Source organism: Xiphophorus couchianus, chromosome 12 (genome assembly GCF_001444195.1).
Source record: "Xiphophorus couchianus chromosome 12, X_couchianus-1.0, whole genome shotgun sequence".
NCBI classification, from domain to species: domain Eukaryota; kingdom Metazoa; phylum Chordata; class Actinopteri; order Cyprinodontiformes; family Poeciliidae; genus Xiphophorus; species Xiphophorus couchianus.
Genome location: NC_040239.1, coordinates 8,190,816 through 8,215,933, shown reverse-complemented (window position 1 = coordinate 8,215,933; position 25,118 = coordinate 8,190,816). Strand labels below are relative to the sequence as shown.

General features: G+C 36.6%; 1 protein-coding gene across 2 annotated transcripts; it reads left to right on the top strand.

Annotated features, from left to right (window-relative positions):
- The first annotated feature begins 9,579 nt into the window (after positions 1-9,579).
- On the top strand, positions 9,580-24,896 carry LOC114154302 (fibrous sheath CABYR-binding protein). Of its 2 annotated transcripts, none has more exons than XR_003597547.1 (12): positions 9,580-9,809; positions 13,096-13,539; positions 18,121-18,168; positions 20,001-20,039; positions 20,175-20,507; positions 20,628-20,660; positions 20,787-20,852; positions 21,390-21,479; positions 21,889-21,978; positions 22,867-22,983; positions 23,490-23,603; positions 23,693-24,896. XR_003597547.1 is itself a non-coding variant. In XM_028033275.1 (12 exons), exons 1-11 carry the CDS (start codon positions 9,765-9,767, stop codon positions 23,550-23,552), a joined length of 1,368 nt encoding a protein of 455 aa, XP_027889076.1. In that variant the 5' UTR covers positions 9,581-9,764; the 3' UTR covers positions 23,553-23,589; positions 23,693-24,896. The 2 variants fall into 2 exon arrangements, 1 of the variants encoding a protein (XP_027889076.1); XM_028033275.1 differs by having other exon boundaries at positions 9,581-9,809; positions 23,490-23,589.
- The last annotated feature ends 222 nt before the right edge of the window (positions 24,897-25,118 follow it).

Genomic DNA, 25,118 nt, shown 5'->3' with positions numbered 1-25,118 from the left:
TCTAGAGTAAGAATCATCTCCATTCATCTCTACTTTGGGTTGTTTGTACAAAAAACTGGCATTATGTGTATAAATGTCAGAATAATCATAGGCTCTTATAGATTTATTTGAACCACTCTTTTCTTTAAGAGCTGAAATGTTGTGTAGCAAAAAACTGCAATGAATATCAAAAAATATATTATATTCCTCCTCCCCTGTGTAGGAATTTTATTTACTCCACACAGCATCAAAACTATTCCCACAGGCAGAAATAAATACATTAAATTACTAATAATTGTTTAGGTTTGCCAACTCTTATCCTCCCTGGCTAAAAATAACAATAATAATAATAATAATAATAATAATAACAATAAAAATCACATCATGATCTGACACCAACATCCCAAGCAGCAGTTTCAGCCCATTGTCATTAATTCAATATTTCACACCCAATTATTTAGTTTTTTAGGATTTACTTTATCAAACTATTGTAGAAAAAGGCTCAAATGAATGACTGAGACCCCCAAAATTATATCACTGCCTTGCAAAGAATGTCATCATCAGTTGATTGCAAGTATGAACTATACTAAATATCTACAAAACACTTAGGAGCCTTTTTCTCCCAGTTTTATTTGATTTGTCTCCTACATATTAAAATATCCAGATGTTTCTGGGCCTGAGTGGTAAATAGAAAACCAGTTGCTGTTCTCTTGGAGACACAGACACATATTGGACTTATACTCATTTGGGACAGTGTGCAGTGTGTGTGTTTCCCTTTGACAGTACTTCACTATTCCTTGTGAAGGCATCCATATGAACCATTGTAAGTAATATCTTCAGAATTCTGTAGCTTCTTCTCCAGTGCAGGGGAGGAGGAAACCTGTTCAGCAGAAAACACACAAGTAGCCTGGGTTTGAATACAAACATGGGGGGAGGGAGGGAAGAGAGTTTGATAGCTGTTATCAAAATAATTCCCCGGTCATAATCTTCTGTTTCTTTTGCTCGTTTCTTCACCTTTCTCTTAAGGATCTTCCTGGGCTTCCTGGGCTTTGGCCTTTCCATCCTGTTCTGCACCAGCTTCTGCAGATCATGCGCCCGTTTGAGAGAGGAGCAGATAGAGAGGGAAGCACAACTTCACAGCGAGCAGAGGAGCCAGATGCGCTCCATATACTTCATCCCCTTCCCTCGAAATCACTCACGGCGGGACAGTGATGAGAGCGGCGAGCTCACTCCACCAAGATACAGTACCACCCTGCGCTATGAGCCCCCGCCATCTTATAATGAGGTGATTCTAACAATCCATTAGTTAATGACATGTTTTAACTGCAAATGCCAACTTTGTTTGATTCATTTCCAGATTTAATTTGTAATTCTTTGGTTTTCTTTATTTTTTTATGTTTCAGTTGGGAATTAAACCAGATGATATCCCACCTCCTTACACAGAACAAAACATTCCAGACTTTTTAATCACACAACCACCTACTCATACAACTGTGGATATGGGCGATATTGGCAACAGCCCAGGGCATCATCTTGTGGGGGAGCAGCTTGGGTGTCCCCTGCCTCCGCCAGCCCCGCCACTCCCGAGTAATCCCGTTTCTTCTCCCTCCCACCCTGCTCTCAACCAGAGGATCTAAATGTCAATAGATCCTCACTGCCAACCACCCGCCAACCCCGCCGGTCAATAACCCCAATGTGGGGGATGGGGGGGTGCGCTGGTACAGTGGTTTGCCCAGGGTGCCAAACAGGCTAGGACCGCCTCTGCATGGACTGAATAAAGCAGAAGCTTCACCCTGATGATCATGGACAATTGTGTATTGCCTTCCTACAGTTTATAATGTTTGCATTTTTGTTTTTCTATTTTATTTTTGTGTCATTATGAGACATTTGCTCATTCTGCTTTCAGTTTACCTTATTATTTTAAATTTATTTAATAAAGTAACAGCCCAACGCTTTATAGGAAAACTAAACATTATAAGTATTGTTGGAGTTCATAATCTTTTCAAGACTTTGTTTTAGTTTGTGCCTAACATTATGGGTTAGAGTGTTTCTTCCTGCAATCAAAAGCCCGTTTTCCCAAACTGACACACTTCTTGTTGCCATTGTGACGTTTTAATGATAGATTTTGAACAAAAATATTTTTTCAATTTGCTTGTATGTAGCAAAAACACAGTGATAAACTGAAAATTATGTCATTTGGTTTTCATGAGTGAAATGTTCATCCTTCTGGTTCAATTCACAAATATGTGCACAGATAATTTAAGCTACATTTTTTGGTACTGATTTAATTTTATCCTGGCGGATGATGAAAGTGCAGCTTCAAAAGGAGACACAGTGCCTTGCAGAAAAATCTTCAACGTCTATCCAATAGATGAATGGATTAAGCGACGTGGAAATGGGTTTGAAATGGTTTTTGAAGTATGTGACAAATTAGATTTTAAAATGGGTGGTGTGTATTTCTATTCAGTCAAGCTGAGATGACTCTTTGCAGAACCATCTTTTGCTAATATTACAGCTGCTGGTCTTTCCGATTTCCAGCTTGGCATATCTGAAGACATTTTTGCCCATATGCCTTTGGATACTCTGTGAATCTCAGACAAACTAGATGGAGATGGTCCAATCTGACTGATTGAAAATATCAATTTCCAAGTTTCTCCACATATTTTCTGTTGGATTTAGGTTGTGGACTTGGATTGGGCCATTCTGCCTCTATACTGTGATAAAATCCTACACTTATAAAATTTAACTACAAATTAAGAGAATTTTTGTCTCCAAAAGGGGCGGTGCATGCCATTGCTACTTGTAAAAAAAAAATTAAAGGAATTGTTGTTCTTTATAATTCTTACTTATGAACAACTTTATCCTGGTCTGTCATGTACAACCCCAATATAATGTTAAAGTTTGTAGTTTAAGCTTAAGAAAATGTGAAAAATTCTTTCAGTAAAACAAGCTGTTTCTGTTTAAGTTTTTTACATATTGCTTTAAGAATTGTATAGCAAAATTTAAAATATGGCAAGAAGTTTACCATGGGATAAAAATATAAGTAATATTTATTGTAGCTGGTCTACTCAAATCCTCTGATGCACAGAGGACAGATTTTTGTCTACTATAAAAAATATTTCCATAAGATAAGAGTTGCAAATCCTTCAGTATTTCCGATGTCTTTTTTCTATGTGAATAAATCATGATGTTGATATGTAAACTCCTCACCAGCATTTAAAAATACAGTATTGTAAATACATACACCTCTTTATTTCGCTTTTGTACAATTATTATTTGTACATGTATTTACATGTTGATATGTTTTGTATGTGCAGCTTTTGTTTTACTCAGAAAAATTGCCTATCTTTTCGAAGGTGAGTAATGTTACCTGGAGCTCCACTTAATCCAGAACATATTGTGTGAATCAAATTTGAAAGAACTTCTTCATTTCTATTCCGATTACAAAAAAAGGTCAGTATTTTATTTTTTTAAGCTCTAACATGAAGAAAGCGTTTTGGACTGCTGCATAGTGTGTCTAGGCACTTTTAAATACACTTGTGATATTAAAGAAATCGCTATAATATGGCCAGTTCTCTTCAAAAGGAAGTTCACAGGGCTGCCAGCGCCTAAAATGTTTGAGCAAAAAAGAGTAAAAAAAAAAAATTAGTGTAACTGAACTTCTCTTTCCACATATCAAGATTTCTACATACACAAAATGTGGAGGTTGAGGTTGTTTGGTTCAAACTGGACACCAGATGGCAGTACATGCACATACTAGCCATTTTTTTATTGAATCACATCATTAACAGCAAAAATAAATGTTTAAAATTCTCTCTTTGTTAAAATCATCAGCTTTCTAAAAACACCTTTCAGGCAGTTCTCTATTTCATACCATTTACACCTGCCTTTCTCAACAATCCTCATTTGAAATCTGTCACTATATGACAATCTTATCTCTTGATAGGTGTGCGTGCTCTGTATGATAAGGATAAATATAGCTTTTGCATTTAAATTGTTTATATGGCTGCTGTGAGTCACTCTCTGCACAGGGAACATGATCCTAGCAGGAACACATGATCGGCCCAAACCCTGCCTTGTATGGACATTTGGTTCCGTACTATTAACCGTTTATTGCTGGAATGTGTCAGAGGTTATCAGGAGAAAAATGTGATTCAGAAAGGTGATATGGAGGTTTTTGCAGCAACTTGGTTGAAAATGGCGTTAAACTTAGATCATCTGACTTGTAAATTGCATTATATATTTTGATTTTGTAATCTGCTTGAATAATAAGGTTTGAGAGTTCAAATAAACCACTCAAATGAACCATATACAATAATCTGCATAGTACATTAGTACATCAGATGAGCTAAAGAGCAGAATTTTATCTACAGCACCCTCCACATTTGTTGGGATCCCTGGGAAATATGTATAAAAATCTAGTAGAATAACTGATGTAGCAGTACTGTAATGAAAAGTAAAAAAGTGAACAGCAGGAGAGGAAGAGCGTTTAGTTTTTGGCAGCATTATCTCTGCTTATGCCAAACAAAACACCACAGTAGATGAAGCTACTATGGAGTGAAATAAAAAACTTACAGAAAATATAAAGTTAACGGCTGAATTAACAGCAAATATTGCAAATTTGAGAGTAGTGGAAAGCGAAAGCAGAAGAGTGAGGAAAAGTAATAATTTTATTCTCTAGCAGCCTAAGCCCAGCAGCATGTCTACAGAAACAGCTCAGGATAACCTAACCCCTCACAATGAGGCATGAGAGAAGCAGAGCATTGCATTCTCTCCCACCAAATCAGGCCTTACACTCTACCTCCGTCTACTCCCCCACCAACTACCAGGCAAACATTCCTCTGTTTTTAACCATGAGCTTTATTAGAAAGGAACGTTTTAAGGCTGGTTTTAAAAATTTAAAAATGTCTCCACAGGAGAGGAGCCTGAGAACTACAAGGTTCCTGGAGTGGAAACAAGATCCTTACCCTGTAAAGTTTGCCTTCTTCAAGATTGTTTTTTTTTTTAATAGCTGTTCTTGGATCTAAGAACACAAGACAACCGTTAACATGGAGACATCATCATAATTTTTTTGTGGGACCTTAAGTTACAGAGCATATTTTTACTTACAAAATGTATCTCCCACTTCATTCTTAATTATTCTCCTTTCAGTTCCATTTCTCTCTTTCTTGGTTTCTCCTTACACTCTTAATTTGTTAGTTTTATTTATAACCCCATTTTAGAGTAAATCACCATGTATTGATTTAACCAATTAAACCTTTTAACACTATTTGGGGTGGCTTGCTCTAAGGTTGGGTAACAGACTGGTTTCATATGTATGGTAACAAAAAAGAAAAATTACAATTTGAAAGTTCAAATGTATTCATACACCTTAAAATTTTAAACATTTTGTCACATTCCAAACATAAACTTTATTTGAATACGACTTTATGAGATAGATAGAGGAGGCATAAGTTAAAAAATGTTTTACATTTCAGGTGTGCGTGTGTATTGACCCCCTCAGAGGTTCGTACAAAATATTAGTGAACAAACAGAATCATGAAGACCAAAGAACACAGCAGAAAGTTCAGGGACGGCTGTGAAGATAAAATTAGTTAAATAAAAAATTAAATAGTACCACAATGCCTTAAATATCTCAGAAAGAGATTTTTCAATTACATAAACTGACAGACCAGGAGAGCCTTAGTCAGAGAAAAAATAAAGAGGCTCATGGAAACTCTGGAGGATTTGCAGGGATCCACAGCTCAGGTGGGAGAATAGCTGGGCTACTCCAAATTTGGTCTAGGAGCAAAGATAACAAGATCTTTGACTTGTTGAAAGAAATCTATAAGACGTTACATGGAGTTTGCCATGTACCCTCTAGGAGGCACTGCAAACACGTGGAAGAAAGACAAACTTCAGATTTTATTTGTAAAACATTCAGAACATCTTGCATGGTTTTACCTTCACTCTATACATAACAAATACATTTTCCCAAGTTTGTGGGTTTTAAAGTCACAAAATCTGAAAACAATCAAACTGTTAACATTCAAAATTATTTAATGGTGTAAAATTTACATTTTAGGAACATATGTCAAAAACAAAGTTTGAAATGAATTTCTTCTTTAAGGTGGAGAAGTCTTGCTGAGTTCCTAACATATTCTCACTCAGATGGTCTGAACTTCACATGCTGGATCCTGGAACAGATTTAGAGGCAGAAATAAGCCTCAGGCCGAGTCGACAAACAGAAGACAGGACAATATAAAAAGGAATGAATGGGATTTGACTTTTGTCTGTGTACGGTGTGTGCACTTACGGTGAGTACAAGAGGTCAAGAGAGTTTCTGAAAATATTCAGGGAGTATTTTGTTTAAGTGTGTTAATCTGCACTTTGACAACTGGTGGCGCAGCAAACTTTATTCAGGTTAGTGATATTAATACCTGGTTTTACTCCAGAAGATGACGTGCTCAGCAAGTCTTTCACTTCTCTGTGATATTTGTCTGGCTCGTATCACCAAAGAGCTGCGACTCTTTACACATGCATGCAACACTGTGTGTGGACGGCTACTGTGTCACTAATAAAAAAAATAAGTGTAAACATTAAAATAATGAGCTGTGGGAGTGGACTGGATTCATATTATCTTGCTGCTATTAAACTTCCTTCTTGATGATAAAATATTGAGTAATAGTTGGCTCTTTACAAGAGACAGTATTTTTGCACCATATTTAATTTAATATTTCCAAGAGCAACACTATACAAGCTACAAGTAAAGGAACAAATAACACAGAAAAGCATAACTAAGTGATACATTGCTACTGAGTGCTAAACTGTGTTTTTACTGCTCCCAAATAAAAAAATATTCATTTATAATATTATTTAAAAGTATGCACATGCAACTCCATGATGTAAAATGTCAATGAAATACAGTGAAATCTGAGGTTGTAACATGACAAAACGTGAAAAGGTCCCAGGAGTTTGATTGGTTATGGAAGGATGTTTAAACATCCCAGTTTATAATGGTGGCTTTGTCCCAGGATGTGTGTCTGATTGATGTGACAGAGGAGGTCACCATGGATGGGTGTTACTTGGCAGACAACATTTCTTCTATTTAAAATAATGACTTTTAACCTTATGACAGCTTCAGTGCACATTCTATCACAAGTAGTCAGGCAGGTTGGGTGCCCACCGTCTGCCAGAGCCATCCAGTTATTTGAAGAAACTGTTTGTTTTATTTTAAATGTCCTCTAAATGCTGAAAGGTTTCTGATATAGAATAGAATAGAATAGAATAGAATAGAAGTACTTTATTCATCCCAGCAGGGAAATTACTTCGCAGTTACAGCATAGAGACAAGACACAATAACAACTACCACTGAGTAGTAGTTGTAGATAAAATAAAAAAAAATAAAAATAAAATATAAAATGCTGTTAATATAAAAGCAACTTAGAGCAATCCTTGCAAAGATTCAAAAAATGCAGAAACAGTATGTATATGTAAATATATGTACAGCAAGTGTGCCACAGTGCAGTTGTGCAAAATTGGACTGATTAGTGCAGAACAATGATTTAGCTTTTATTGTACAGTGAGATGGCATGTGGCAGAAAGGATTTCCTGTGACAGCAGTCACATCATTTCACTAGACTTATGCATAAATAAAAAGATAAATCACTCAGCATTGGCCCTGCCAGTACATACAGTATATTCTATGATCTATCTACTAATGAACAAGACAAGATTCATGCAAATTTTTGAACTAAAGCACTCACTCACTTTTGTAAATTGCCATCACAAATGATCATAAACAGTTAAGCTTTAGAAGTACATCAAACTTTTATTGCCATACCACCTTATTTAAAGGTTGTTAAAGCCTTTTGTTGTGCTTCTCTTCTGTTTTAGCTGTTTGATTTTATAGCATTTAACCCTTTGGCCATGTAACCTGACAAACCTGCTGAACTGATTTCTTTTCTCTATGCTTCATGTCGATGTGTGCGCACACGACTGAGGTACAGGACTAAACTAAGCCTTGTTGGAATATGCAGAAAGCTTAGTAAACTTTGAATACTTTAAAAAAAGGAAAAACTTCAGATTACTTGTCAAAGTTGACATGTCATCTGCTGAGTAAAATACAGCCAACAACGATGATTGATCACGTCCTAACAAAGAAAACAATCCACGTCAGCATTTTGAGGTGAACTGCAGACCGGTTACATTTGCATACTTTAAATGACACGAAAACATGTAACTGCATCACAAAACATAAGCCATAAGAAATGAATCTATGTGAATCTGTAAAGGCCAGATAAACATTTCTGAATCAATAAGAAAGAGGAAATCCACAAAAGCTTGGTGCATGTTTCAAAACATTGACTGAAATTGCATAGATAACATTTTACATGTATACAACATAAAGCAAAACTTAAAATATAAGCCAGAATAATAGGACCAACTTCATTATAATCTTTGTAGTTGTAATAGAGAAAGCTAATATAGAAAATAGACAGGGCAAAAATGTCTTTATTCTTCAATTAGCCAGTGATCATAATGTTCATCCTGAACTGGAGCTTCAGGTTGGAATCACTGCACATAACTGATAAGCATTCAATGACATTGAAGGAGAAAATTAAGTTTCCAGCCCACAGGCAAAACTGCCACACGGTATAAATGTCAAATGACTATGTCCAACAACACCTGGGAAATAAAGAATCCACAAATTTATTGTTTATCTATGCTCTCGGTAAAGATGTGTAAAAAAAAAACTTTCAGATAAAATAGTCTTCTATTGCAGTTGCATAAAGTCAGAGTGGAAATTCTAGCTATCAAACCTTGATAGATTTTTGGCTCTGGCAGTATAGATCTGTGTTGCTTTGGCCATAATCAAACTTTTATCCTGCTGATGACCAATTTTCAGTGTACTGGTAGAAAACTGGGTCTTTATCCAGATGAGAAAAGCTTGGTGAAGCAGCAGTCATCCATTTAAAAAAAAAAGGTGTAAATAAAATAAGCTTGTATTACATACATTTTATTAGGGATTGTTCTAATAACTGAACACCCTGTATACCCTATACTTTGATTAAAAGTCAGATTTTGAATTTTTCTTAGAGAAAGATTATAAGTGCAATACAAAATATGTTTATTTTAGGGCTTTTAAGTAAAAGCCAATAAATGTGGCCAACACAACACCGCATTCATTTCATGTAATAAGCATACATTCCCTGCTGCCCAAGAAGTTTCAGACAATGGGTCCTCACAGCTTCTGGAGTCCAGCGGGCGAGTTTTCTCTCTTTGTGTTCCCAGCATCAAACAATGCCTTCTATTCTTTTGCTTTATGATTTCAATCCATTCAAAACTCTGTTTGTAGTTGCACATTCTAATTTCTCTGGAGGACTGTGTTTAGTTAATGTCTTCTCATGATTCTGACTGAGCGTGGCTGACAAAACATCAATGCACCAGAAGACCTAAAACGTGAGCCAAAAAGCGTCCCAAGCCAGTAGACCTCTCTGTCGTTCTCTCTGTGCTTTGATGGAGCTCTTACATAACGTAACTTACCGTCCAAAATCTAGATAGGTCGTCCAGCGCTCATCCAGCCATGTGACACAGCAGCGGAGCGCATGCGCGCGTCTTTTTGCTGTCGCTCTCTGCCTCTACACGCCCTCCTCCCATCTTCCATCCCAGTCCGCCTATAGGTTCGGCGCAAAGGTAAAAGGGGGGAAATAGGAGGCTTTATAGACATCCACATTGCTCTCTCTGCCTTGCTGCCCGTTTCACTCCTTTCAGTCTTTTTGAGTTTTTCCAGCAGCGCGCCCAAAATGCCAAGCAAGAGGAAGAAGAACAAGCGTCGCATGAGGAGGGTGGTGAGTGGTGACAGGCGCACTTTTTATTGTTAGCAAAACAGATCTACTCTGCAAGAGTAGTGACACTGTGCGTTTCTTTTTGTTGTCTCGTGAAATTTTTTATTATAAGCAAATGAAAACACAAACAATGCTGACTGTTTGACGGCTTATTTTGAGGCTCGGGTTTAGCATAAAACTGCAGAAAGAAGGTAGAGGTGGAAAAAACTAAAATGTATATGCTTAAATTTCACTGAACCAAAAGATAACCACACTTAACCTAAGTGGATTTTATTTTTCAAAATCTAATATAGCCATATTCAACCATTTTGTTTAAGATGGATAGATTACTTCTTGACATTTTCAAAGTCAGGAGAGTGATTAACATAATTCAATTATTATATATTTTGTTTTATTTTACAACTAGACAGCACTTTCTAAAACACGTGAGAAAAAATAAATTGCAGAAAAATCTGCAACAACCCAACACAGAACTCATATTGTTGTCTTAATATAAGTAACTCACTAATTTATACGGTTCCATCTCCTTTTCTATTTCTCTTGTGCCTGGGGTAGAACTATTTTTGAACACAGAACGCTCAAAGGAAATGAGTGGGTGTGGCAGAGTGGAGATCTGTGTGAGCGAGAAAGTAACACAGAAGCTCCATTTTCGTCAAGGGCAAAGGTTTACTTTGAAACCATGAAAATCTTTTTATATGCAAACATTTAGCGTTTTCTTTTACATTCACTATTGTTCATTGTTATGAAAAATATTTGCCAATTTTGTAACCAACAAAATAACTTTTTATAATCTAAAGAAATGAGAGAAGAGACTGTTATTACCCAAAGGAAAAGTTTTTGAATACATAATTTTTTGTAAAAGCAGCAGTGGACTGGAATCCACTCTGCTGCTAATAGCAAATTAAACAATTTTGCATCATTAATTAAAGAAACTATTAAAACCAGTTTTGTTTGTACCAACTGGTCTTTTGGTATCATAACATTTTTCACTTCTTTATGCAGTTTATCCTGTCTGTAATGTAATTATAAAGACATTTCTTTAACTAATTACAATGTTTCACACTTGATTTAGAAGCCTTTTAAATGTCAGAATTAGATTTTTGGATTTTGTACTAGAGATGCACTAATCTGTTTTTTTGGGGGGGACAATAAGATATTACCCTTTTTTTCTTGGGATCTATTACCCTTAGGTAAGAAACAAATGTGTTGCAGTTTTCTTCATAGAGGTAATTTGGATTCCATCGAAAAGTGAAGAAATTATAAGATTATTCTTATGTATGCTTCAAAGTAGCCATAACTGACTGTTAATAAACCCCAAAAATGTACATGCTGTTTGTTGATGTTTGGTTTACAGTTATTTACTTTGGTTCATTTAATGATTTGGAAAACAATCTCTTTTTTTCTCTTTTTTTTCATGAATTGACCGTGCCAATCATCAGTTAGAACCTGTGAAACCTGTCTATGGACAACAGACAAAGAATAACCGTTAGCTAACTCTAAGTCATGTTTTTAATTGTTATCAATGTGTATTCTCTCTGTTAAGTAAAAGAATAAACCACAGATGTTTTACCAGGCTTTCCAGCAGGTGAGACAACCCAGATAAGCTCTGTTGTTGCCCAAATCTGCCATCTTTAGCTGGAGTCTGCTCCTCTCAGCACCACAGGGCTGGTTTTGATGATGTGTTGACTGTAGGAATGGCCTGCAAAGGTTTTGCCAGGTTGGAATGTGCATAATCTCATTGGTTTTCAGAGTCCACTATTGACAGTTAGATAAAATGGTCTCCTTAAGTCACTTCAGTTTTGTGTTATCACTAGTCGCCTTAGAGAAATCAGAACCCTGACTGATGTGTGTCTATTTCTGTTCTCTAAATTTGGTTCTTTATAAATTGTCTTTCTCCTGTGCCCAGTGAAGTGTGGGCTGCTAAATATCAAGCTTTGTATGGACATCAGCAACAGAGGCCTTGTTTTGATGGTGTTTGGACGGACAGGATATATACAGTACACCCCCACACACACCCAGGCACTTTTGGCTTGCACCACAGGTCTAGCAATGCAAAGCTGGCTGTTGGCCTAACAAAAGCATTTTTGGGGAGTGATTCTAACCTGATTATGAAGTGATTAGACCCACTGTCTGGCCCGCGGGGCACCCATCAGTGCTGCTGACTCGTACGGTTTCTTTTCCCGCTTCACCAGACCTGTCAGGACTGTTCTGATTCAACTAATTAGCTCCCATTATCTAACTAGCCTTGTTGGGTCCAGTCCCAGTTGCCCCCTCCCTCCAGTGGTCTGCCCTCCTAAAATCTCCACTAAAGCTCGAGGGGGTTTTGTCCAAAGCTGAAAAATATGTTGAACCTGGCAAGTATGGCATGTCTGGTATTCCTGTAGGCGCTAGGATGAGCTACAGTTTGCCAATAACATCAAGCTTTTTAAGGGCATTTAAAAGTAAAAACCAGTTAAAATCCCATGAGGTATTGTATCAGGCCTTATGTCTATCTGTCATTAGAAACACCTTGCAAAAACAGTGATGTTTTCCATATCATTACATTACAACTGTAAACTTTACTGGGTTTTATTGGGATTATGCGTGACAGATTCATAGTTGTGCTGTTGACAGGTTGCAGGTCCTCAGTATTTACTGTGAACCTCTTGAATGCTATTTTAATAAATGCTTTATTATTGCTTGCCGGTCATTTTAGGTGGACAGCCATGTCTTGGTATATTTGCAGTTACACTCTTTCTATTTTCACACAAATTATTGATAAAGGCATCAAATAATTGTTTGGAAATTGTTTTATGACCGACTGTTTTAAACTTGTACACATTTTCATTCCTGGCCTATCTGTTCCTTGGCATGCATGGCTCTTTTTGATCAGTAATGTTCTCTGATTTATTCTGAGACTACTGTAAATTACACACAGGCAGACTACATTTACTAAATATCTGGAGACAATTAGTTGCAGTGGATTTTATTTAGAGTTGTCAGAATTTTGAAAACTATGATTTTGTTTCTTTATCACAGTTTTCATGTTCTTCGTATTAGTTCATCACCTACAATCCCAATGAATTGATTGGATTTTGTGGTTGTAACATGACAAAATGTGAAATAGTTTAATAGTTAGTCAAGTATATAAGGATAGTTATATAGCTACATCATTATCAAATGCATAAAAATGAATATATCTGTTCCGATAAAGATCAAAACTCATCTTAAGCATGCTTGTTCGGTATTGAGTCATTAGTGGTTAACATTGATGTGTGATTTTATTTTTTTCTGTTTTTCCTTGTTGCAGCAAGCCCAGAGGAGAGCACTTGAGCAGCAGTATGCAGCCAATCCACCAATCAAATCCAACTCAGGGATTGCCATTAGTGCGCCCCCTACAGCAACTCCCAAAAAAGCAGCTAAGATTTCACCACCCACTCGAGAAAAGCCCCCACAGGTCATTCCCATTTCTGCCCCTGCAGTGGAATCTCCAAAATTTGAACCACAGCCTGTTGTGAAAGAAGAAGCAGCAGAGGCCTTCGTGGTTGAGGTAGTTGCAGCAGATGATGGTGTGCTGTTGGAGCAGGCTACTGTGGAGCTGGAATCCAGAGTGGGGGATGAAGTTGAAGGTCCAGCACGTGTCGCCAAAGAAGCAGCAGTTGAAAGTATTCCTCCAGCAGAACCCTCTACGGTTGAAGCTGATCTGGCGAAAGAGGCTGAGGTTCCTGTTTCTGAAACAGAGCCTGTCTCCGAGGTAATTAAATCATTTATTTTTTCATCTACAAGTTCTGAAGGAATGGTCCGATTTGCACATAACTTGGCACAAATGTACAGCAGTTCCATTTATTAAAGTGATTCGATTTGCAAGAAACTTTTACGTCTAGAGGAGACCCTCTAAGGGTGTTCTACTTGCAGTTACTGGAGCATCTTACAGAGCATGGAGATGCATTAGAAACCATTAGCAGCACCTGACAGTTTGATAAGAAATAGTTTTTGAGTGTTGTGTGCCTGATGGTTGGCATCAAGACGTAATAGTAGCCAAATTTAGGAACCAGTCGGGACAGATGTGCATTCACATACTTTTGCCATCCTTCCTCTGTAATGACCTTTGTTTGTTATTTTTGACTGAATGTCAGCTAGTTTGTGTTAACACATAGACAGATAGTTATTATGTTCCTGGTGCATTATAGTCAGGTCAGCTTTCTGTCAATTTACTTTCTTTTTGTTCTGTTTTGCTTTGGCACTTATTGCATTTTGCTTGCAAAGAAGCTTGACTTGTTTTTCTCTCAAAACTGTCTTGATTAACAGGTCTCAAGACTTTCTGAAAGTCTTTGAAAGTTTTTCTCTGTACTTTAGCTGCTCTTTTATCATTATTTTTGTTTCTTGTTAAGATACTGAACTCCAACCAAACCAATAAGATTAACACATTGATAAGATTAATGCCTATACGATATGCCTGTCACCTTGAAATGTGAGGGCAGAAAAGAAGATGGATGGTAAACAACAAAATACCGAAGAGAAACTGATGGACTTTGAAGTTACATTAGATTTAGCATGTATCTTTTGGGTCTTTTGTGACATTTATTGCACACAAGCTTTATCACATGCATGCTTTAAGGATTGTTTTTATAAATTTTGGAGTTTATAGAATATGAGAGGGCAAATGTGCAGCAGCAGGGTCAGTGGAGGAGGGAGGCAGATGATGAAGGCTGTGAAGCAGGGAGAACATGTTCCATTTAGGAAACAGGCGGAAAATAAAGGAGAGGTTTGCAGCTTGCAGCAGTGAACAGTGTTTTCACCGCTTAATAGGCAGAATCAGTGACTTTAAAATGAAAATTGTTCATGAGTGAATGAGAGGCAGATGCATATTTTGCTTTTTGACATATAGACAAGAAGGGTGTGATGGAGTTTTATTTTTACCCAGTTGCAGGAAGCGTGTTCTGGATTTATCGGCTAAATCATACCTGCAGGTTTTCAATAAAAAAATATAAATTACTGATACTAGATACAGTAAACTTTTGTGTTTCCTCTGTCATCTTGTAAAAAGGGGTTTTGCAGAGTTTAAACATTTTAAACACATCCTTCTTCTTTGTTACTGCCAATCTTTTTTCTGTTATTTAATTTTAAATCATAACATTCTTTGTGTTCAAAGCTGATATTCACCTCACCATGGCTGTAACTTTGTTTGAGCTATCATTTCTTTTCTGCTTTGCTGTATCGAAGCAGCATGCACATCTTCTAACCTCTGATGTCAACAGAACTGCTGCTTGCAGATTAGATTTTATTTACTGAACCATTTTCTGTAAACCCAAGAGATTAGTTAAATCCCTTTCCTTTCCCCGTTCCGATGTTAAATTTAGGCTTCAGGAAGTAGTAGTCGTAGGATGTAGTTACTGTTGTGATTGGTTGATTTGCTATTTGTGTCAACAAGATGGCGTTCCTGATGACGTGGCCAGTAATGGTATGTTTGACATAGTTTATTTTTGGAATGGAAAAACTTTGCAAGCTTGTTGAAAATGCCACCTGTAATAGTATAAGTATAGGTAAACCTATAGCAGAACTATAGTAGAACCCTTACTTCTTTTAATACAACAAAACAATCAGTCTTCTAATTGACCAGTTTGATTGGTTCATGTCTGATCAGTTTAAGATTATTTAAACATCTCAAACTCATTATTAACATGCAGAAGGCAGATGCTTCAAAAACAGATGCAACTTTGTGTCTTGACAAACAGAACAAAGATGAATCACAAATTCAAATAATTTCTACAGACACAAATTATTTTCAACAGATAAGCCACAATTCATCTTTCCAATTCCAGAAGTTTTCACAGTTTCTGAGATTTTCAAACTGCATTTACAAAAACTTTATTAATTCCAGAGGGTAATTCCAATTTGACCTATATTTCGGACATTACATTTTTGGACAAAAATATCCCCATAAGGCACTTTGCCAAAGTTTACTCAGAGAACAAGCTTAATGCAGAATCAGCACAGACATAAATTGGTGAGACAAAACTGATTCTATCTAGAAGCCGCTGAGTTTCAGGTGAGCATACGCCTCTTCTTGATTAGACACAGCTGCTGAGTCGGGTGTTTCTGTTCGCTGCTGCCTGAAGCAGCTAAAGATGGAGCTTGTGCTGAACATTTTGTACCTCTTTTTCCTACCATACTTCTGTTCGCCACTCCTCCCTAGTTTAGTCTCTCACTGCTACTCTCTATTTGCCTGCATCCTTCACTCCCATATTCGGCAACGTCATCTTTACATCCGTCTTAAAGTTAAAATAATTCTTCCCTCTCTTTTCAAACTTTGTCTAAAGCTACTCCTGACAGTTTCAGTTCGGGACAAATTTCACAGAGGCTGTGTGTGTATCTACTGTAGATCAGAACATAGTGTTCCTCTAGTTATAGTAGCTGGAGGGATTCAGCTATAGCTTTGCATAGAGTGCATGTTTAGCAGGATCTCTAAAACTGACTTAAAGATCACCTTATCACTTTATTCCTTCCCTTTTGCTCTCTGTTCATCATATTACCTATATCTTGGATTAACATTTTAGCTGGAGTTCTCTTTATCTTAACTGTAAGTTCATTTTGCTTTCTAGGTCCTTTTTTCTGGAGAAGGACTTTACTTGCAGATTTAAATGATTTGATGAAAGCTGGTCTTTATACATGACAACTTGGAGGATATTTCATACAGTAAACTTGTCCTACATTTAGAAAAAGAACTGGCACAAGGTAATGCTAAATTATTTATCATCAGAGTATGAAGGTTTTCAATATTCATGAGCATCTCTCTGTGATTGCCAGTATGGCTCAACACACTTGGCTGCACAGTGGATGCCGCCCCAGTGATCATTTAGGCGACGGCTATTAGGAAATTGAAAGGCCTGGCTGGCTTCTCTTCTCATCTGGCAATGTTTTGTTAGTACTCTCTAAAAAAAAATACCAGGTACCTCAGTGGGTTACATTCTCCAGACTCTGTTTGGAATAGAATTTATCAACTATCCTGATATTAAAAATGTCTCATATTCTTGTAAAAATGCAGAGAATTTAAGAACATTTTGTTTATTTCTGTTCTTTGGAGGTCAGATGGGTTTCTGCAAGTAAAAAAAGTTAAATCTAAGGATTTCTAATTCCCTCTTAAGATCATTATTGATACAATTTTAGAACTTGGTTAGTCAATAATATAGTTTATAAAGCAATATTAACTTGCTTAATATTTTTGAGGTATTTAAATGTAGGTTTATCTTTTTGTTTTGTTTTTTATTAGCTCTGACTCGTGACTCTACTTCTTTTCCACTCTTGGTTCCTTTCCATTAGCGCTTTCAAGCACTCTTTACAATAACTTTTATTAGCAAACTTGTTTATTGTAGTTTCTTGGGAGTCGGTGACATTTGTGTTTTAACAAAGAGCGAAAATAAAACCTAAATAAAAGTAGTAGTCTTCAAATAAAAGAAGTGGTGTGATGGAGGAAGCAATTAATGAACAAATGTTAAAATCTGAGACCTAATTAAAGGTAATTTACAGATTTAGCTTGGCAAACCCTGGGGTGCACTTAACATATCCCTAAGGTGAAGAGAGCAGCAACACTTGAAGTGCAGAAAAATAACTTTATTAATAGACCAATCCTCTCAGTAAGTTGTGCCAGAAATGTTTTGGATTTCTGCATTTCACACTTTTAAAAATCTTAAAAATTGTACATTACAGCATATCTAGGTCGTCATATGATCATGCAGAATGATGAATGAGGATAACATATGCTGTAAGATTATTGAAATGGAAGAACTGAGTTGATGGCAAAGACAGTTCTAAAGATCTGACTAGAAAAATACCAAGGAGTGAAGAGAGGGAGTAACTGCTTCCAACAATCCAGTTGGTTGCGAGATTTTCATGTAGGTCGTAGGACGTTCCTCCCCTTTTTCCAAACTGTTGCGCTGATCACACACAAAGCACCTAAAGAAAAAGTTCACTGGCTGTTTGCATTACTGCAGAACTGTGAGCCCAAGTTTACAAGCTACTTCTGGCACGCATTTCCTGGTATGGCCACAGAAAACCTGATCAGGCTCTCACTGGGATATTTATTTTCTGTTAAATGCCTCCAGGCTGACAAAATGTTGCTTAGAAGCTCGTTTTGCTGTGGGTAAATTTTTAAAAGTCCAGTATGTGTCCCTCCTAAAGCTTGACCTTTCAATTTTTAGGCAAGAGGTAAGCTGCAGAGAATGAGGCAGTTTTGATGAACAGCTTGACATGCTTGTTAAGAAGCACTCTTTATCTTTAGGTGTTTTTTTGTTTTGTTGACGTAAGAATAACATTTTTAACCTCTTCTTCTTCACAGGTTACAACCCCAGATGAGGCTCCAGTCGTGGTTGCTGTAGAAGCTGAAGTAAATCTAATTTAAACTTTCATTTTTACATACAACACTTTGCTTTGCCCCTGACTGTAACTTGAATCAACCATATGTCTTCTTGTTTTAAGCCAAAGGCAGATTAGGCAGGTGAGCGCCTGAGTGAAGCAGGTTTTGACACCTTTAAACTGACGCCAACCTGAGGCCTTTTATAAGTCAGCTCCTCCTAAAGAGCCACAAATTCTTAATGGTTTAAAATACTGTGTTCTACATTTTACATTTTATTGTTTGGCCTGATGCATTTCTTTTTGTTTTAAGTAGACATTGTAAAGCAAATCTCAAATCAGACAACCCTTGTAACAGCTAAAGTCATGCAAAAGACTCTTTGCTGCTTCCACAGGACTTCAGAGTGAAGGTTTCAACCGGGTGCTGCCTAAAGAAACAATTTTTAAATTTATCTTCAGTACGTGTAAGGATCTTTTCAAGAGTAGGAGTTTTGGCAGTTCACTGCTGTGGAGCAAACAGGTGTGTTTTAACTCAATGCCAAGGCGGAAAGAAGTCAACAGTAATCGTAGGGAAACAATTGTTTCTGCCAATCAACTTGATAGACAGGCTTTTTTTTCGCCCTCCAAGCAAATTCACCTTTAATTTCTCAAAGGAATTCCAAAATCAAATCCAATACTCTAACTGGGTTAGTGTTGCATGTGCAGCATGCTACATTTTGAGTTTCAGGGCAATATATTCAGAAAAAGACTGAGAAAGTATATCTTGTTTGGAATTGTTATTATGGGGAAAAACTTTTCTCTAAAAAGAATCTGGCAACAAACTAAGCTGCAAGTATATAAGCAACAAGACCTCTGGGAGAGCACATGCCAACTGTAGAGCATAATGCTGGAATAGATATCTGCTTGGTTACGATCCACAGAACATGGACACCTTGCAGTCACTAAGATGATTATGAAGTCCTCTGCTTTGCAAAGTGTGTACTAGAGTCAAATGTGAGGTTATATGAGTAGAAGCTAAAGTTGTAGTGATATTGTAGTTTATGCACAAAAGGAGATGGAAGGTAAAGTTCTTTTCATATTAATATACATTTACAAAGAGTCCCACAGTGATCAGACACTACAGGATCAAATTAGAGGACAAGGAGTGTGAGCAGGAGACCAAACAAAAGAATCCATTAAGAAGTGAAAGAGAGAGGGAAGATTCAATACTGAAGAGTTTGATTACTAACAAGTGACAGATGACTGATTAGTAAGAGGGTGCAGCTGAGGGTGGAGACAAGAGAGGTAAGTTGAGGGAGAGAGGAGGAGTAATAATATCCTGGAAAGAGCTAAACATACGTCTGGCAATTAAAGAATAAACTAAATGCAAAAGGATGAAAAATCACATTGAGATCTAAACATAAGTAAATAAACAGCTAAGGAAAGACTAATCTAATATACAGCAAGCATGACAGAAACAGAAATAGAATAACAAAGGTAAAGCATAAATAAAATTGAACAACACAGCAGTAAGTCTACAACAAAATGGTTGAAAAACAAGACAAGATGTTGCTGTAGTATGATCTTAATTCAGTAATCTGGCACTTTTCTTTTACAAGGTTACCAATAAATCAGCATGAACAACTAGATAAGTGTTAGAAGTGCTACTAAAAAGTCTCTATTACTATAAAATAGCTGTGAAGGTGGTGTAAATTCATAAAGTTTTTAATGCGAGTCTGTTTAGTTGGATCTTCCTGAGCACATACTCCATTGTTTTAAATTGTGTGTTTGTTCATCTGTGAATCTGTTGATGGATTTATTCATATATGTAGCCATCTTATTATAAAAGTGTATTTTAACTAAAAGTGTATTTTGTATTTTATCTAGACAGAAGACAATGAAGACACACAGACAGAGATGGGTCAGGTACGTTTTTTATGACCCCAGAAGTTCTGGTAGTGCAGTATAATCCAATTATCTCTATAACAAAAAGTCAGTATTCCTTGGGACCCTTTTTGTTCTCTAGATTAATGTTGCATGTTTTGTGTCGTAACTTTGCAGACCCAGGATGTCTGCGAGGCAGACTCTGAGAAAGATGTGACCCTGGCAGAAGAAGACACTGAGACCAAGGAGGAACTAGAAGTGTCCATCACTGAAGAAGTAACCATATTAGAGTCGGTTAAGGAACAAGCTGAAGAACCAGTGGTAGAAGATCTTACCAGTGACCAAAGTCCTGCTGACGTAGAACATGCTGCAGAAAAAACAGAATCTGATACTGGATCAGAGGTGGAAGTTGTCATAGAAACACTGGAGCCTACAGAGCCACCTGAGGATGGGGAGGAAAAACTGGAAGACTCAGCTGCACTCAGTGTCCAGTCTGTTGCAGCCATAGAGGTTAATAATTTTATGTAAATCTTATATAATTAATTCATTGTGTAGTGTTTCTTTATGTCAGCGTAACTACTTCCTCAAAGTCAACAATAGACTTATCTGTGTTTTGTCTGACTACATCAGGATGCTCTTGGCCCACCTGTGGAAATCCCAGCAGTAAGAACCTTATTATTTACTCCACTTTAAGAAACAACAACAACATTATGTAGCTATTAATAATTACACTTTACTAAATGCAGTTGCTTTGTTAAATTGTAACATGTCAGCCTTTTATCTCATCAGGTACTACATACAATCACTGAAGCTCCTCTGGATGAAGCTGACCCTCCTGTTGTTGAACAAACACAGGTATAACCAGTTTATTAACAACACATGTCAAGAAATGTTAATTTGATAGTAATTATATTGTTTTTATGTCTGAGCTGCTAATTTTATGGCATCACTGAGCTTGGTTACTGACCTCCCAACTTTTAAAGACTACAATCAGTCAATATCTGAACTAACATCTCCATCACCTTGGCGACCGGATCCCCTTAAAGGTTGTGAGCTTGGACAATTGAAGTTTACAATATTAGCACAAAACTGTATTCATACCATCACATCCAAAGCAACAAAACCTGAAGAATCAGACTGCTACATACAGACTGCCTCAAACTGTTAAAATAATGAAATGCACTATTACCACACTTATAACATGTTTTTGTTTATTTGTGCTTGTTTTTGAAATTATTTTTCAACTAAAAAGTGTTATATCATGGAAATACCATTTCATTCTGTTCTATTGTATTTGGTAATCAATGAAATTACAATCAACTGGTTTTTGATTGCTGTATAGTATTGAAGATAGGAAACAATCCTTTCTCCTGTTTTCCTTCTGTCACTCAGGGAACTGCCGACCTGCTGCTCCAACAATTAGCTGTTACTGAATCTGTGTCAACAGCGAAGGATGTTTCAACATCTGCTGTTGTGCAGCAGGTGGGATTTGCACAAAATCCTCTTTACTTTATGCTTGTTGGTCATGAATAACTGGAAAGATTTTGGAATAGTAGTTCCTGGGTGGTATGCTTATAACAATATGTTCGGAAAACTGCAGTAGAACATTTACAGCCTTGTTTATTTTACTATTACTTACTATTTCAGCTATTCGTGGTCTAATATCTGGGGAGCTTCTTATTGTTTTTCATAGTTAGATAAAAATTGTAACAAACAAAAGCAAAGCAAAAAGAGTCTAAAACTCATCTAAAAGTTAAAAAAAGACAAATACAATGGGCTTCTTGCTCAGTAGATCCCTACTTTTATGTCAAGGTTAACTTATCAGCTGGACATTTTGTGACCTGTTCTTTCTCCTTTTTTTAAATGCATTTTCTTCTTTTTTGACATTCAGGAAGCTGAGGGAACAGGGGACACTTTTATCACCCAAACGGAAGCTACTCCTGCACATCCTGAAACAGAGTCTGCTGCTCCTGCAAGAGAGGTGGACACTGCAACATTTATATATATATGAAAATATGCTAATGTTTCATTTACTCCTACTGCAGCAATACACTTAATAATTTGTTCCATAATGCCAGAAGAAAACAAATATTTGTTGTTTTTTTTCCACACTTAAATGTTTCATATCATCTACCAATTTTATTTTGTTAGATGAGCTGCAAATAAGAATTTTTAAAAAAGAGAATTTTATTTATTAAGAAACAGCAAATCTAATTAATGTGGCCCTGCATAAAAATCTAATTACACGTCTTGTTAAATTTTTTATCTATGACTACTTACATTTATGAGCCACACGCTGGCTTGATTAATGTCAAATTAGTAGAATTGAGAAATTACAAAAACAGAACCAGACTTTAAACATGAAGAAGGGTAAAAAAAAAAAAAAAACTCAGAAAGCAACACATTATGCCCCAATCAAAAAAACATGCAAGTCTCATTACACAAGCCACTTAAACAAGTTAGCGTGAAATTGCATCAGCACAATGAGACAGGAGAAGCAGCAGAAAGTGCACCCCAAAAAACAAGACAATTTTGCAGTGGACTTAAATCTCATGAGACACCGTGGCTTAAAACTATAAAATGTGAATTAACTGAAACAATTTTGCAAAGAAGGGTGGTCAATAGTTCCTCCACATCAATGCAGGAACCGGTAAAAATGGATTATTGGAGTTTAAAAAATTAAATCATCATTTAAGAAAGGTTTCTTGTATTTACTCTCTTTTTAGAAAATTAAAATGTGTTTGCTGATTGGAAACATTTAAGTGGAACAAAAACAGAACACATTTTTAAAGAGGTAAATTTGAAGAATAAGTGTAAATGGTCAAGTTCTCACTTTGTCCATGGACTTCATGTTTCCTTTCTTTTCCAGATTGTTGCTGCCAACCAAAAGTGTCTGGATGTGTTGTCAGAAGAAGCGAAATCCGGAGGCTGTGATGTTCCATGTCAGGGGCAGCTTCCTGTTGAGGCTGTGCAGCTTGGTGGAGTGGTAAGTAAATTTGTGCATAATTCTGGTTCATCCTTGCTAACAGTTTCCAGATTCTTGAAAGTGCCACCTTCATCAGTTGTCATGAAGTGTTATTCAGTAAATGATGACACTTTTAATGGAAAGTTGCTCTAAAAGCTGCTTTGAAAGTCCATTAAAAGTGCCGACTTTGCATTATTTTCTAAATAATTACACTTCACTGCAAAGTTGGCCTTTTAATTTACTTTCAAGGCAAGTTTTAGAGCAACTTTGCATTAAAAGTGTCATTATTTACCAAATGACACTTGATGACAACATTCATAGACATTCATAAAGACCCCTTCATGTTTATGACAGTGTCATGTTAGCCTTATCCACACCCTGTCAAATAAAGTGTTACCGGTAATTCTAACTGATCTAATACAAAATCTGATTTAACTTCAGACAGTGAGGAAAAGGCTTTATGTCTTTTTCTGTATTTGTGTTTTACAGCATGCTCACCAAAATTAATTTATTCTCTATGGGTGCAGGAGCTTTCAGTGGAAATAACACAGAATGGAAACATTGTTCCTGAGGTCTCCATTGAGGGTTAAAGCCAAGGCACACCGCTCAGAGGACCTTGTTCTATGTGTAAGACTCTAAAAGTATGAAATAAATCTTTTAAAACACCTTTCTGTCTTTATTTGTAGTTATTCACTAATGATGATGCTCCTGTAACTTTTGTCTCTTTCAGATTCCTGTTGGAGGACTCAAAGCTTTCCAGGGAGTCAACCAGACCTTTTCATTTTTTAAGGCTTAAGGCAGAACAGGCAGGAAATCGAAGTGGGCATCCACACTTTGAAGTGCCTTTTCCTGTCCTGTACTCTGCTGAAACATCAAACCAGATGTGAACATGCAGAAACGGCTTCTCTCACGACAGCAGCTGAGACCTATGAAAAAAAGCATCTTTGGTTCTTTTAAATACTTTGCTATGCAACAAAATCACGTATAAATGAGTTTGACTATAGTAGTTCAGGAGAAGGTGCTGAAGGCATGACAATCAGCAGCAGAAATATTTTTGCATCTTCTGTCTCCCAGAATATCTTTCTCCACAGTGCATAGACTTTATGCATATCAGTAGACTTGTAGCATTGATAATTGGGTCTGTAGTTTGTTTATTGGACAGAGATGTGTTGTTTTTTGCTGTTTTTTGAATGTCACCTGTTTAGCTTACCACTCTCTTTTCAAAACATAAACCTTCCAATAAAATTAAAACTGGGGTAACTGTATTAAAAACATATTTTATACATATTTGTCTCATTCTATACTGTCACAACAGTATAGAATGAGACAGACAATGTGTGAAAAAAACAGTATTGTTTTAAGATTTGTTCTCAACTTAAAACATTACTATAGTCATGTTTCATGACTGCACATGCTTTACCAAGAATTTGGTGAAGTATCACTTCCCACCTCATTTTTTGCAGTTGTTTACAGCAGGCTTTGTGTAAACAACTGCCAAATGTGAACCAAGTCAATGATTTAAAGCAGAACTTCACCTTGGTGTAGGCCACTATTGAACTAGCTGTTAGCTTTAGCTGGGAGAGCAACTAATTTGGGTTTACACTAAACAAAGATGGCAAAAGAATCGTCTTCCTTGGGCAATTAATTTCCTGCTCATATCTTTTAATAGAACCATACTTCAAAAATTCACAAATTCATTTCCTTTTCTGTTTACCATTGTTCACTGTCTTGACAAAGTGCCACTGTTAATGATTTACAAAGCTACATTGTAAAGAGCAAGCTTTGATATTGAACAGAACATTGAATATCAAAATGAATTTTATAATTCATTTTGTATACACAGAGTAATGCATACACAATTGTGTTAAAATTGGTACATTATGAGTTATTGTTGGGCTGTCTTGACCTGTGAAATAAAAGTTATAACTCAGTGATTTGATGTTGGCTTGCTAGCTTTACCTCAACCAACCATTTAAGAAGCACGTCTCTGCCTACAAACATGGTATGAAACTTTGTGTATTCTACTCTCATTTGAAACGTTAATGTGCTGATTTGTATGTTTTCTGTCCAACAAGAGGTCACCCAGACAAGTGTTAACAACAGATAAGATACTGATATTTGGTGACAACTGTCCCCAAACCTTCTCCCCACCAAAA